The 17,141-nt window shown below is 34.2% G+C and overlaps 1 protein-coding gene across 2 annotated transcripts in view; it reads right to left on the minus strand.

Moving 5' to 3' along the window:
• The window catches only part of LOC138700194 (neurotrimin-like), a 712,090-nt gene that overhangs the window by 105,871 nt on the left and 589,078 nt on the right, over positions 1 to 17,141 (minus strand). For both annotated transcript variants that reach the window (XM_069826628.1, XM_069826627.1), the window contains exons 2-3: positions 6,745 to 6,942; positions 1,183 to 1,404 (exon numbers count right to left, since the gene is read on the minus strand). In XM_069826628.1, coding sequence (XP_069682729.1) covers positions 1,183 to 1,404; positions 6,745 to 6,942 — 420 coding nt within the window. The remainder of the gene's footprint in view (positions 1 to 1,182; positions 1,405 to 6,744; positions 6,943 to 17,141) is intronic.

Here is a 17,141-nt window from a genome sequence, read left to right on the forward strand (position 1 = left end):
ATAATTTGCAACTTATTTTCGTTGGCAAACTATACGAGAAAGGGATCAACATGTCAAGTATTTTGTCTGGCAATACGAAATTCATTGGTTTGATTAAAAAATTGACTCACGAGACCTAACCTAAAAATATACCTATTTTGTTTGACCACATGAAATGATTAATTCCGAAAACTTACCTGGCTATAGTCTTGAATTACCTATAACCACAATGCAATACATAAAATAACTATTATGTATTAATATTAATATTGATATTAATTAATTATTAGTATGTTCAAATTTCACTAGCTTCCAGTAATGGCTCAGAAATCTAGGCTAATGCAATTTTAATTTCATGGAACTCCAGTACCGACAAATATTGTCGATATTTGTCTCAGCTACCAATACACCAGTTACAAAATCACTACCATTTATAACTTATTTGTCAGTATCGAAATTCGAAACGAAGTTGGCAAAAGAAAATTCAACCTGCAAACTAGAAAATCACCACAATCCACTAGCATACGTAGTAATGGGGGAAAAATGGTTAGGTTTCACCCTTAGGGTATGAAGTAAGCTGACCCGGACTATAGATTTGGGCACAATTTCCCTCTGACTGTGGATCTTGTACCGGTCTTCCAGAAATAGGTGCATATTTTGAATTGATGAAGATGATTATTATTATTATTATTATTATTATTATTATTATTATTATTATTATTATTATTATTATTATTATATGATGCCTCCTACTAGTGTAGGGGTGGCTCAAGTTTTCTGACATGGTGAGCCAGACCATAAGAGGTGCTAAGTGCACAAATGCGCCAACCCATAAAATTTGCATATTGAGTTAGTTGCTTTAAAGAGCTCCTCATCTTATTCTCTTCGAAGTGTAAATCAGCCTAAATATCATTCCCAGTTTTTCCATAAGATTTGAGCACCATTTTTTTATTGTGCACTGCACTTCACGTACTGTTACAAAGAGATAAAGTGAAAATATAATTTTGTGAGTTGGGTCATTTGTGCACTGAGCGCCTCATAAGAGAATGATGTCTACTTTTGCTCACACACGCTTAACTTTAAACTCCATGCGTGTTGGCCGTTGTCAGACCTTTGGTTTCAGAATTACTAAGTGTTACTCTTATAATATGAAATAAGAATAAAATAATAATCGAAAGTACAAGATGCAGCTTTTAAACTTACCAAAAACGTTGAGAGTATGCATCACCTCCACACTCTTCGGTAGAACACTATAGCTACATATATAGTGTCCAGAATCACTAGCATTCACATTTGTGATAACAAGGGAGTTATTATGGCTGTTGTATGTAATGCGAGTATCAATGGGTGCTTGCTGAATCTTGTCAAGAAAAAGAATTCTGCTGTCTGTCTTCCATATGAGTGAGAAGACTTCCAACATTCGAGCTGTAACATAAAACAAAATATATAATAGAATTAAATAAATAAACAAATATATAAATAAATAAACAACTAAATAAATAAACGAATGAATGACTAAATGAATGAATAAATAAGTAAATAAATAAACATAGGAATAAGTAAATAAATACAACTATAAATAAATAAACAAATAAATAAATAAATAAAAAATGCAGCAAAACCTCTGCTGACCGAAATAAAGTGGGCTGACATTTCGGAGAAGCAAAATTTTAATTAATAAGTGTATACCCTTTTTAGAGTTAAAAGGTTAGATACACATTCATAAGTTGTGTACATGAAAGCATCACGTGCAATAAAAATAATTAATATATAATCCATATAGTGTATACAGTAGATAGGGGAAAGTAGCCTAAATCGTACCGGCGCCAAAATCTTACCACTATTAATATTGAGGAAAGTATTGCATGCAGGAACCATCTGGGAAACTTTTCATGAAATACAAATAGAAACTGACACTCATTAAGTTTCCCACCTTTCACCCAAGGCAATAGTTGTATTAAATCGTGCTTAATAAAGTTCTGATTTCTCATATAAGATTTTGTTACTGGTACTCTTTCATAAGCTTTTATTGAAAGATTAAATTAGTTTAATGAATGTATTTTATTACACCTAACATATAAGATTGTTTGCATGATTTAAACTGTAAAAATAGTCACAGCTCTGTTTAAGTTATAATCTGAATTGTTTGGAGTGTTAGTTTTCTAAATCACACCTTTAAAAGGTTGCTCATATCATACCAGTACAATTTTGGCAACGTGAACAATTAACATTAGATACATAATATTTTTAAATTTCAGAATAGATAATGCAGACTTGCCAAGTGCGTGAGACACTCGTATTCGAGGCTGATCTCACGCTCACACGCACGCAAGCTAAAATCTCACCCATTTGTGGATGACAAAATTTTAAAACATGACAGTATCCCTGAGATGTATTGGAAAGTGCTGAAGTCCAAGATGAAGAGCAAGTAAGTCGGTATATTTACCGAATGGATGTAATTTGGACGTACTTATCTCAGATGAAACTAGCAAATGGAGAAGTAAGGCACAAGAAGATATCTAAGGCTGCAAAATTGGTTTTGATAATTCCACAATCTAATGCTGGTGAAGAACGTGTTTTTTTCTATGATAAAGAAAAATAAAACAGCTTTCAGACCTTCATTGAACGTGGTTTGTACATTATTATCTGTCTTGACCATTAAAATGGCCATTCCTGAGCCATTCCACACATTCGAACCACCAAAAGAAGTGGTGGCTAATGCTAAGAAAGTAACGCAATAGTAAAATGAAACACATGCAATAAAGAGTGAGATTTGTATTGTTTATAATAATAAGTGCAACATTTGGAATATATAACTTATTTTGTGTTCTGTTGCTTTTCACAAAACTGATGAATTATTGCTTTCCACAAAACTGATGAATATTACATAAAAATAATTTGCATTATAAAAAAAATTGTTTGCTAATGATTAATTATGAAGTAAATGATATATATAAAAGAAATTTGTTGTCTCACTCATTTTCCTTGAATCTCAATCTTACTCACCAGTGATCTCACTCAGTTACCATGGGGACTCTTGACAGTTCTGGATAATTGCCAAACGAGAATACGAAAAATGGGAACCAAGTGCTTTACTTAAGGCATTGGATGAATTTCGATCCGGAGCAGTGGGATTGAATGAATGTTGCCGTAAGTACGAAATTCCAAAACAGACTTTCAAGCGACATTTGATGGGGAAAGTGAAGAGAGGTCTGGATCATCCTCTCACTCTTCCTGACCAGTGATCTCACTTAATTACCATGGGCACTCTTGGCAGCTCTGAATAATTGCTAAACGAGAAAATGGAAAATTGGAACCAAGTGCTTTACGTAAGACATTGGATGAATTTCGATCCAGAGCAATGGGATTGAATGAATGTTGCCGTAAGAACGAAAATCCAAAAGGGTCTTTCAAGCGACATTTGGTGGGCAAGATGAAGAGAGATCTGGGTTATCCTGCAAATGATCCATCTATGGGAGGAATACAGCTTTTCCACGGCAAATAGAAGAGAAATAAACATATTCTGAAGTTTGAAGAATATATTTTTGGACTTAATATAACATGTCAGGTAGCTTGCCTTTGATGTAGTTCTTATTTTAAAAATTATATGTGTCTATTACAAATAGGTACGGTTTAAGCAACCTCTAGGTACGATTTAGGAAACCGGGCACATAAATCATACCGCTCACAGAGTTTTAAATAATGCCTTTTAAAAACAATTGAATTATTTAATCTGAAATATATATATATTTTTTGTGTCCCATGGTATTGTGCGAATGTCTAACAATATATGCAGTTAAAATTCCTTTTCATTTCAAAATAAATAGGTAAAGACTGAAAAGTGTTTTTTTAATTTTATTTTAGTAGGTTATTTTACGACACTTTATCAACATCTTAGGTTATTTAGCGTCTGAATGAAATGAAGGTGATAATGCCGGTGAAATGAGTCTGGTGTCCAGCACCGAAAGTTACCCAGCATCTGAAGAGTGGTACAATATAGGCAACCTCTCCCTACAGTATAATCAAACTTAAATATAAATTTTTCTCTGTTTCTTTAAAGAACCCCTCTGATAAAAATCAGTTTAATTAAAATAGCCCACAAACAAAAGTTCTTTGAAAAAATTGGGGTTCGGTATTAATTACCCAAGTCCCTACACAGTAGTTGCGTAGATCTTAAAGAACCATCAACTAGAATATTGCGCGTGATGCCATGTCTGTGCCATCTCAAGCTAGCAGACACATAAGTTTATAGCTACTATTTTACAAATGTCACAAAAAAAATGTGTGTAAGAAAACATAAGCAGCTCTTATAAACGGTAGGCTTATGCCACAGAGAATTTTAACAATCATTTTCGAAATGAGTCGATTTCCGTAAGGATTAGCATAGGCCCTATTTTGTTCGGGATATATATATATATATATATATATATATATATATATATATATATATATATATATAATGATTCTCTTATTCCATCATGTTATTAGCTATTCATTTGTTAATTTCTTGCTTCTATCATTCCAGCAAAAAGATTAGTAAATTATGTTTATATGAATTCCCAAAATCATATATTTAATGACATCAGTTCTGTTGATCTTCTATAAGATTAGAACACAAATCCACCACTTTCAATCCAGAGATCACAATAAGTGAAGACTGATGATATTATGTCGTTTACAGCTTTGCACTGAAGATCGCAACAGTGGATTTGAACACCTTATCTTGTTTTATGAGCTGATGGTAATTGAATGCTCATTAGTCATTTTGATCCCACCAATATTATCCCAAAAATAGCTGCCACGCAGGTCTAGTGGCTAGAGTGCTGGGCTTATAATCCTGTGGACTCGAGTTCGATCTCCGGGGTACACCCAATTTATAACTTGTGTTGGGCAAGCCAGTGGTCCAGGTAACAGGCGAGAGCTCCAGTTCCCCTGTGGCATCTCAACTTATCTCCATCATCTCATCTCATCGTGGGTATAGCATAGCCTCCTACGGCATACTCTGGGCAACGATTCTGTCGGTAAATTGGTCTACACAACTGGTTTCATATGGTGACGAAAAGTCAAATACCCGCCATTAGTAAGAACAAATATCCCAAAAAGTTTGCAAGGGAAATTCTCTAACATGTCATTTTCTATATTTTCATAAACAGGATGTGTTACTTTCCATATAACTGCTTATTATTCAGATCAGACTTGGATAGTGTTTCACAACTACTAAAAAATTAATTTATCCAGAAATGAAATTAATGATAATGTCTTTTAAAATAGAAGTTCCATTTTTATAAATCAGAGCTGACGCTATCACTGCATCATAAAATGTTGTTTTCCCTTTCAGTTTTAATATTCTTAATAATGTTGCAAAGTATATTCTTTAAACCACTACAGTAGAGCATCGATTATTCGAAACAGCTGGGGATGGGAGGTGTTCGAATAACTGATTTTTTCGGATAACCGATCACTTACAGATACAAATTGAACTGATGTCATAGGAGCAGTGTGAAACAAAGAAACACTGTTATTAAACACAAAACTGTAGGCTACATAACATATATTTTATATCACATGTCTTACTGACTAGCCTAGTTTGACAAGTTCAAAACGGCCATTAAAGTACGCCTACAGTTTAGTTTTTTGCTTCAGAGCTGAGACTCGTTTTTTTGCAGCCAAATCTCACAAACAGCGCTAACGAAACTTCTACATGGCGCACGCACAAATTTGAATATGCTGACTGTAATGCTTTCGGTTAACCAATGTTTCGGTTGATCGGTATTTGGATAATCGATACTCAACTGTATTATACTTAAAAGTAATGACACACTCAAAATAATCGATAATTAGGAAATTGTTTAATGAATACAGTACCTTACTTACTTATGGCTTTTAAAGAACCTGGAGGTTCATTGTCACCCTCACACAACCTCGCCATCGGTCTCTATCCTGAGCAAGATTAATCCAGTCTCTACCATCATATCCAACCTCCCTCAAATCCATTTTAATATTATCCTCTCATCTACGTCTCGGCCTTCCCAAAGGCTTTTTTCCCTCCTGTCTCCCAACTAACACTCTATATATATATATATGCATTTCTGGATTCGTCCATACGTGCTACATGCCCTGCCCATCTCAAACGTCTGGATTTAATGTTCCTAATTATGTCAGATGAAGACTACAATGGGTGCTGTTCTGCGTTGTGTAACTTCCTCCACTCTCCTGTACGTTCATCCTTCTTAGCCCCAAATATTTTCCTAAGCACCTCATTCTCAAACACCCTTAACCTATGTTCCTCTCTCAAACAGAGAGTCCAAGTTTCATAACCATACAGAACAACCGGCAATATAACTGTTTTATAAATTCTAACTTTAAGCTATTTTGAGAGCAGACAGGATGACAAAAGCTTCTCAACTGAATAATAACAGGCATTTTCCATATTTATTCTAAGTTTAATTTCCTCCCAAGTGTCATTTATATTTGTTACTGTTGCTCCAAGATATTGAATTTTTTCACCTCTTCAAAGGATAAATTTCCAATTTTTATATTTCCATTTCGTACAATATTCTGGTCACGAGACATAATCATATACCGGTAGGCTACTTTGTCGTTTCGGGATTTACTTCCAAACCTATGTCTTTACTTGCTACAAGTAAAAAATGAGTACAGCATCGGTACTTAAAATACCTACATTATGTATATTTTATGTTACATTTTCAAGTGAAAATCATCACCATGACCATAACTATTACTTAGCCTATAGGTATAACTTACTCAGATTCACGGTATCACATGGAAGTACCACAGTTTCTCCAGGGTGTACTTCAAGATTTAAAGGATGACTTGTAATTGTCGGAGGTGGACCACTGTACTCGTCATCATCTTTATCTTCACCTTCGTAATCCGTATCGTCATCATTCTGATAATAGTCATCATCATACTCTTCTTCATTACTGCTTGGTCTGCATAAGCCTGAAACATACAATCGGTTTCAATCAGTGGCGTGCGGTGCTATTTCTCGATGGGGGAGAAAGTCAGAAATAATAATAATAATAATAATAATAATAATAATAATAATAATAATAATAATAATAATAATAATAATAATAATAATAATAATATGTATTATGATTTAGCAACATTACCAATTCCTTTTTTTTTACTTCATTTACAACTTAATCAGAAAAAGAATGTGTTAATATAAAACAAATTAATGATATTATATTATTGTTATTATTATTAGGCCTAAATATATAATACCGTAAACTAAAAATAAATAAACCTCAATTAAACCTACAATTTACCCATACATCTTGATTACACAACTTGATAATTTACCGCTTGATGAGCACCCAGTTAACCATTTCACAGAATTATAACTACTTTGAAAATATCTTGTATAAGATTTTGTTTTAATTTTAATTATGTAGGGAGAGCAGGTTTGCCATTCAAATAACTGCGCCTTTCGCAGCAAAATTGATCGAACTAAACGCTCTCGACTTCAGCTGATCGATAACACAACACTCGCTGTCTTGGTTAGCATCACGGCTAAGTAGGCCGTGAGTTCGCATCAGAGCGTTCCAAAGACGTTATATAGTATACTAGACTCACACAGAGCGCTTGTGTGCTGTCCAAAATTGAAACCAGTCTGTGCATGTTTACGCCGCCATGCTACTGGTAGAAATAGAGCGGTAAACACAATTGTTCGTTTTGTCTCTGGTGTTTTTAGTGAACAGTTTGAAAGTAATGGCAATAGAATTTTGAAAGATGATAAATGTTATCGCCGCGGACTCATGCTTAACATGTCGGCATCATACAATAACGTGCGGTGTGCTTTTAAAACAATTTTGCCGACCGATTGTTGCTCTGTAGGTTTCACTCTAAGCGTCACGTCTACTTCCTCTATAAGAATAAGCACTAGTTTGTTATATTGTTGAATGGCTATTATTAGTATAATTATTATTATATCATATACGAGTACGCTGGCTTTATTAACTCTTAATAATAACTCTTTAATAATAATTTTTAATCACATACCTTAATGTTCGTCCTCAGCACAAGACATTGCAACCTCGGTTTTAGTCCACGTCGATTAGACAAGTAAGTGTCATTTAATAATGGAAGCAGCTTATTGGTTGCAATATTGAAATTGAGGCGAGTGATTGGAGCGGCGACACAAGAAATTGAAAACAATAATGCAATTAAATTTCAAAGACCTGCCGAATGTTATGCACGAGGCCGCTCAAAGACCTGCCGAATGTTAACCACGAGAGCGCGGCGATAATACCAAATACTGTAGATACTAATACCGGAAAGCTGGCTCTCATATGTGCGACATCGACTAACAGCGCTCCAAGCGGAAAGGTTTGAATAAGTTGACGAGAGGGTCGGCCGTGCGAGAGGAGATCGAAACATTTCTTGTGTTGCCTGCAGCGGGCTAGAAGTAAGAATAGTTGCCTGTCTAAGAAGCTGTGGTGCTAGCAAATATGATTACAATATAAAATATTTCGAAATATAATATTGTAAACCTTATAAAGCACAAAATTTATCTTGTTACAGATAACCTGGAGAATGCTAGAACTCCTAAAAGATAAAAAATTTCGTCTGAGAAAAAAATACAATTCTTACTAACAAACTAAGGAATGCGCAGAAAAATTATGTCAAAACAAAGGAAACTCATTCAAACCCTAAGAGCTGACGTACAAAAATTGAAAAAATCTCATTCATCTTTAGAATGTGTTCAATTGCTGGTAGAAGATTCATTTCTTAAATCTCAGTTGAAGCTAAGAAAAAGAAAACCTATGGGAAGGCGATATACCGAGTATGGCAAAAATTTCGCACTGGCATTGCATTATGCTTCACCGAATGCATATCGATACTTGAAGACTTTCTGTCTGCCGACTATTCGCACCTTACGTAATTGGCTGCAGACAAGGTGTAAAAACCAAGTTAATGGTCCTTATTTTTGAACAAATAGATCAAACTGATTCAGTAGAGGAGACTGTTGTACCTTTAGCATAGTGTACCTTTGAACATTTTTTGTTTTTTTAATTTTTGCTGCTACCTAGAGGACTCAAAATGAAGTAGATTGTAGAGAAAGCCCTTAGTAGCTCTGGTCGTAGTTTCAGTTTGATTTATTGCAAAGTGTGAGTTCCGTGGACAAAAGATTTTTTTTTTTAGTACCGGTACCAAAAGTAAACATTTCGTTCATTGATGTATGTTTTCTAACACAAAACCAGATTGCATTTGTTAATATCTTTCAAGTACGGTGTGTTCCCTATCATCTGGTGAGTAATAACATATTTTAATTTCCATAATTTATTTGACTCTCTAGTTTTCTGAGCCATATTTGTTTAAACGTGCATCCTCTTGTACCTTTGAATACAAAACATCTTGTACCATAGAACATGTTCCAAATTACACGATACTATCGGTTTTTGTTTTTCTTTTATTTTAAGGTCATGTCACGAAGTAAGTCTGGAATTAAAGAGGTCCCCCAATTGATTCGGATGTCTTGAAGAAAGCTGTTGAAGCAGTTATTGCTTCTCCATGAAATAAAATCTCAATCGGAGAAGCCTGCTCTGGTTTATGATTGAAAATGCATTTTAAATATGATTGTCAGTTTTTACAGCTATATTTCCACATATATTCCATGTGTTCCAACTCACAAGAGGGCATGTTCCAAGGTACATGAACCTGTTGTACCTTTGAACACATTACATATCCCTTCATTTTATTTTTTCCATCCTTAATAGATGTGTAAAACAGGAAAATACATACAGGAAGTTGTAAAGGAATCTTCAATAATTATTTCAACAATTTGTTCCTTTAAAAAATTTAATTTCCCAAAATTAAAAAAAAAATAAAATGTGAAAACTGTTTAAAGGTACAACAGTCTCCCCTATGTAAAGATTGTAAACATGTTTTCGTTAATTAGTTCCTTAACGTAATGATCAATTGTTTTGTAAATATTAATGTGACAGAATAAGTTGTAGAATAGTGATTGGAAAAAAGAACAGAAAGGCTAAAAAAGTAATGCATCAGTAACCTGGAGAATAGAGAGCTAATGGGACAATTAAGAAGTATGTACTGTAGCTTTAATGTTGTTTTTCACCAATGTGATATCTCTTTTAAAAAATCTTATAATATTATTATTAGCATCATAATGTTAGTTCAATAATTATGACAATTAAATTAACGAGAATGTAAATCTGACCGTTCTGTAATGATTTCTTTAGCTTTCATGTAATACTGTATAGGCCTACCACAATTCCTCCCAACCCCTCCTAGGTATGTACGCAATCAAATACAGTAGAGAGCTTCGTACGGTATTTGAAGCAATACATATTGGAAGCATTGTTCAAACCAAGCCGCTAGACAGCGCTAGTGTTCTCGTGTCGCCGCCCGACACCATGTTAATCGCGTTGCTTTCCGGTATTAGCTCTCTACAGTATTTGATAATACCATCCCTGTTTAATTTTCCAAGCCAGTTGCAAAAGGTACGATATAATATTATCTCTGTTGTTATCAATATCAATCAATATATCAATATAATTAAAAATCAATCAGTAGTTTACGACAATAAAGAATACTTATCAGACTGTAGAGAAATCCCACTGAGTGAATTATTTAGACTAACACATCAGATGTTAAAACATTAGTGGAAAGATACATTTTTGTTTTTCTTATGTAAATGAATTTATCTGCAAGATTATAAACTTTCATTCAAGATCCATAAATGGATAAATAAATATACAGATAATAAATAAATAAATAAATAGCTATAATAGCTAAGCCCTCTTTGTGAACTTATGATTCAGAGTTCACCTATAAATAACTCTTTTACATTTTGCCGGACATATATTTTATTAACAAAAGCAAGGAATGGCATTTTATTGATATTACGTATGTGCATAAAAATTATGTACCATCACTCCGCAAGCAATGATAATATATCTATTTTATTTATTTAAAATAAAAATACAATACCGGTATGTAAAAAATCCACACATGAAAAGTATGTGGTTTTTTTTTTTATCTTGCATAAAGTGATTGTTTAGTTTTTAGGTCTTCACATTACCTATTGTTTGCAATTTATTAGGTACCGGTACCGATACTTTTTATAATTGATAGCATTCCCTTTATTAATTGAAGAATGAATTCAATGTAATTTGGCTAACTTCGCACATTATATTTTGCCAGATTACCTAATGTCCTGTGGTCTAGAAGTATCGGTAATATAATTTTCGATTCTCTAAAACTTAACAACAGGTCTATACTGATTATCACATATTTATTTCACTTAAGAATTTGATTATAATAAGAACTTGTGTAATCAAGGTGCATATATTTATGTCTTGTGATCTAAGAGTAATTATGTTAATATAATATTAGAGTCTCTGAAACCTAACAATTTGCTGATTATCGTAAAATTATACAATCTATAATATGTATTGTGTAGGCCTATTTATGGATGTATGAGTATGTTTTCTATAAATTGCTGCGTACGTATTTTCTTTTCTTTAATGTTCTAATGCATATCAATGAAATTGTGAATATGTTTATTTCGTCCTAATTTTACGTTAAATGTCGAAAATGGCCATAATCTATCAATTTTAGATCGTCACAGCGTTAAATTGCATGATTTACGTACTACTATTATGCGTCTGCTCTCCAACAATATGGCGGCAAGCGCAGCGTTCAATTTTCCCCGGTTTCCTCGTTTCGCGCAGCTTGGAGCGTTCGCCCTCGCCCTTGGTCTCGTTGAAGTTGGAGCCTTATCGTACATGAAGTGTATCTCTGCCAGCTCTTGATTTGAATACATGTCGCACAGTCTAACGCCTACACAACACTGAATGTAACCTTCGCCTCGGAATGAACTGTCAGAGTGCCCTCTTAATGTCTCCTTTGATGGCAACGACCTGTGGAAAGAAAAACGTTCCGGTGAATTTCAATGTTGTGGAGGCCATAACTCGGAAATAAAGCATTTCCGGACACATGTTGTAATGAACTATTTTGATTGTCTACATGTGGGAAATACATACCTGAAATTATGCCCCGTATTTTTGAAACACCCTGCACTGAAACTTAGATTTCTCTACACAACGTCGGTAAAGTCAGTGACAAGCAAGGGGGAATAGTTTCACCAAGATATGAAGGCAGTGAAGAAGAATATTAAGGATTTTGAAATGACCCCATGATGGCAGACTTTTGCTAAATGTTATGCCGAAAATCTCCAGTCATTAACACTAGCTAGAAAAGAAAAAAATATTTGTACCTTTTTTAACTTCAGAGTGTGCAAAATACAGTGAGTAAGAGTAATTACACCGGTAATCATAATTTTTCTGAGGAAAATCTTCTTTTATTACCAGTAAAAATTCTTACTGCCAAAATTTACCTAAATTTTACATTTTACATGCACTGTGCCAATAAAGCTATACGTGCTATTGAAAAAGTAAGAACATTTTTGAAATGAGTATGTATAAATGGTGTAGAAAACTTTGTTTTCATCTGTGATGATTAAAAAAAGTTTAATTTTGTAGACCAGTGTTATTGAATCCTTTCATACAGTTAAATTTTTTATCCCACTGCAATGACACTCTGCAGTCTAAGATCGTCCTAAAGTAGGATTTTTTTATACATCTGTACTGATCAGAAGTTAGCATATTTAAATCCTTTTCTCTCCGTCCCCAACCTTCCACCCACTCCGCTCCACATCTTTAACATAAACAAATTTGAATAACTTCCACGGAGGGTTTTTACGCGCTTGTGGGCGGAGAGCTGAACAATATTAGTAGAGTCCAGTAAACTCTGTATTTACAGATAAAAATCTACCTTCACCACATTCTTTTTCAGCTCATTGTATCACTATGACCACCAACTGAATGTCAGTTTCCTTATCAAAGAAAATTGTTATAGTGGAAAAGCAGCAACTATGATTTGCATGGAAAATTGCTGGAAAATAAAAATAATTTTTAAAATGCTGTAATATTAATAATGTTCCTCAGGATAGGGACCGGCTGGTGACGGACTTATGTGAGGCGGCAAAGAACGTCCGGGTTCCTTAAAAGTCATTTGTAAGTAAGCAAGTAAGTATAATATTAATAAAAACTTGATAAAATAATCTTTAATGATCCCAGAAATAAAAAAAAAATTACTGTACCTATCGGACAAAAATGGAGGAAAAAAAAAAAAGAATTTTAAAATACAATACAGAAGTCCCACATTTTGTTCTCTTATACAGAATGTGGAACATTTAAAGAACCTTAACATTGAAGCGTGTGATGAAGTCACCCCAGAAATGCTACAAAATGTTCTCTTCATATTCTCAATTTTCTTTTCATATACCAAACTTTTTATTTAACCCCAAAAGAAAAAATTAAGGGCCGACCATTCTACAGGTCCACGCCGGCCAATCCAATGTCCACGGAACTGTTCGTCCAGTCTGCTGCAACATTTCTGTGGCTTAACCCTCCAGAATGACGAATGATATCAATTCTTCTCTCTTTTGATAATCCCATCACGAAACTCAAGAATTCTTTTTATAGGAAAGTTTCAAATAATCACAACAATGCATTGAAACTGTCACAGGTTAACTCAGTAGTGTCAGAGTTGTAAGCTCCAAAACCGGTTGTGGAGCTAGAGAGTGCAGTTGGAGCGTGAACTTGCTTATGTCTGTGGAAGCACCGGAGCAAACAACGAGTTATAGTGGAGCGCTGCGCTCCATTTAGGCTCTGTCTGATAACTCTGGGTTAACCAAACAGTAAAGCAGGAAAAGTTAATTACCAGAATTGCAAAAAAATAACTTTTCCAAAGCCTCCTTAGTACTATACCATGTTACAAAATATCTGTAGATGCAGTAGGCCTAACTAATATTTGTGTCATTATGACAGTTATCTTTAAATAACTTGAAAACGATTAGAGATATCTCAAAACGGATTGCAGCATTGATATTTCCAGAAAATTTCACATGATTCTGAGTACCTACATGATTCCCTTTCCGTTTAAAATTTCAAAGTTGCATCCAAAATGGCGGCTTTCGAGATATCTGAGGGCTAGAATCGAATATGTCATGGGTAGAGCATTTGGTCTTACAAATACTGGTAATACCTATAGTAATCGAAAATCAAGCATATGGAAGATATTTATATGGTTCCCGACTTTTGAATCACCCTGTAGTATTATAACATAATATGAATTGCTATATTAAAGGGCAACATTTTAAAGTTAAAACAAAAATAATGACATTTCACCAACATCCGCCTCCTAATAATCAGTCAACATCACCCGACCCAGCCTCATCATTTGATACACCTTTAGCTGCCTCTGTCACCTGGTTGCGTATATTACTAATTAAGGTCAATCGTTATAATCGAGTCACGCCCCAAGCCATTACGTAACAAGGCCAGCTCAAGATTTATTGCATATCGGCAATATAAACGAACTCCTATTCAAAAATAGAAAAAAATTAAGGAAGTTTCCGTTAAAGACTCTTCCGTTAGGAGTAACAGATTCCACCAGTCAACACGAAGAAGGGCTAGGATACGCCAGCGCCGTGTACCGTTGTGAACAGTATAACAGAAAAGACGTAGGCCTATTTAACAGTCAATCACCCAATTCTTCTTAGACTTAAGAAGTATTCTTTGAGTCTGTATCTTTGTACCACATCGTGTCAACAGATTTGGTTATTTAAGTGTGTTTTATATATGCATAATAACAATTGTTTGTATGCATCAGAAGACAGCAAATATGTTCATAATATTGGCGAACAAACATGATAGGCCTCCTACTGCAAAGCAAACATCGGCAAATATCAAACTTCGCCATACTCGACAAAATGAGCCGAACATAGTGTCTGTCATGCACGACGATAATGTTTAGTGTGAAAATAAATAATTTATTTTATTAACAGGTTGGATAGTATGTTATAATTATGTATAATACTATGAAAACATTTATTTAACATGTTGGATATTATTTATTTCATTTATTAACAAAGTGGATAGTATAAGTTTTAATTATGTATACAGTAGAACCCCGAGTATCCGTCACCCTATTAACCGATTGGTGGATTACACCGTTCTGCATGGATTTTGTTGTTTTGAAATAAATGAGCGTTTCTGAATCACAATTTCACACTGATTGCAAAACAAATCCTTTTCGCGTACCACGTCAGAATTTTTTACAATTCAAAATGTTATGTTTTCAATATATTTCGTAATATAGTAATATTACAGTGTGCTTGTCGTTTGTTAAAAAGGCACGACAGCTTATAATTTAAACTTTATTACTTAAAATGTGACATAATATATTTGATTATGTTTATATTTGATATTTATTAAAATCTACTAACTATATCCGCCCATGAGGGCTGTACAAAATTGTATCGTTCCCCTTAAAATGAACTGAGGTTAAGACATCCGTTGTTTATTCTTGGAGATTTTTATCTGTCTGCACTCAACGTTATCTATAAACAGGTCATAAGTGTCTCAGGTCATAAAAAATTATGAAGGAAATATTTACTCTTAGAGATTGCTATTAAAACTAACAATGAATTAGAGAAATGACAGAGGGTTCCAGTATATATATTTATGGAAGTGCAATCCAGCTTATGAGGCTATGGATTTCCTTACTGAGATAATAAACCTATCCCCTTTTAAAAGTTGTTTCAAAATTAGAGGTTCAGTTTTGTGTTGATGGTTTTCGTGTAAAAGTGAAGTATGTGAGTTCTCATTTTTCTACGAGAGTACAACTTAATAGTGTTGTTTCATAGAAATGTCGAAATGTGGTTGTGTAAATGATCCAAATTTGTTTTGCTATATATGTGGGTCATAAACGTCGGTAAAACAGAGACAGAATACAACAGTTTTTGTAAAGAATACTTATTTTCAATATTTTTGGCATTAAGTTAGGAGGCCAGGACAAATCCTGGTGCCCCCATAAAGTATGTCGTAGTTGTGTTGAAGAGTTGAGGAGTTGGAAAAGTGGAAAAAGGAAATCATTGTTCTTTGGTATCCCCATGATTTGGAGGGAACTTACAAATCATGGAGACGATTGTTATTTTTGTGTAGTTAAGGTAGCTGGATATACTGCTAAAAACAAGAAAGATATTCTATATCCTAACATTCCCTCTGCCATTCGGCCCATACCTCATGGTCCTGATATTCCCGTTCCGGTACACCCTGAATCAGATACATTGCCATCTGCATCCAGTAGCACTGAAACTGAATCTCCAGTGGATCATACTTATGAACCAGACAGTACTGGCGATGATAGATGTTTTAATCAAAATGAGCTTAATGATTTAGCGAGGGATTTAAATTTGCCTAAAGAATCAGCAGAACTGTTAGGTTCTAGGTTAAAAGAAAAGAAAGTATTGGCGAGGATACATATTTTTCATGGTACAGGCATCGTGAGAAGGAACCTGTCCCTTTTTTGTAGAAGAAGAAAATTTAGTGTATTGCCAAGACATCCTTGCAGTCTTAAAATTTTATTACATAAACTATAATTCCAAAGAGTGGAGGTTCTTCATAGATTCTTCTCAGAAAAGTCTTAAAGGTGTTTTGCTTCATAATGGAAACATTGCGGACTATTGCTGGATGTTAAAAAGGGACTGCTCTGAACAACATGCGAGGAGGTCAAAGAGGAGAAAATTTGAAGTGCAATATTGAGGTAAGATTATGAAAGTGCTTATAATTGTTAATTAATATTAATTAATGATTAATTAGTGGCAAACAACAAATTGTGGCCTAGCTTTTCTCACAAAATTCTTGTTGAAAATGATTTTTATGACGTTTCACAAAGCTATAATTTCATATCTGGTTATTCATGAATTGTCTGAAAACCTGACGTGATGAGGGAAAAATGGAGATTATTTTCGAATTCAGCACAAAAAATCCGTTTAGAATCGCCTATCAGACTGAAAACAACAGAAAATAAGCTTTGAAATGCAGAACGGTGTTATCCGTCTGTCTTTCTCTCGCTTTTTTTCTGCAGAAAAACAAGGTGGTTCAGACCACCCGTAACAGTAATTTATTTCGGAAACTAGTGCATTGAAACTTCCGAGACAAAAATATTTATAACGTGTGAACTTTCACTTGAGCTTGATTTCATCAATCAGTCCTAACAGGAAGTAGGGAAAGTGTCGTATTACTTTAAAATTTCAAATGGAA

This window comes from Periplaneta americana, chromosome 5 (assembly GCF_040183065.1).
Source record: "Periplaneta americana isolate PAMFEO1 chromosome 5, P.americana_PAMFEO1_priV1, whole genome shotgun sequence".
Taxonomy (NCBI): Eukaryota; Metazoa; Arthropoda; class Insecta; order Blattodea; family Blattidae; genus Periplaneta; species Periplaneta americana.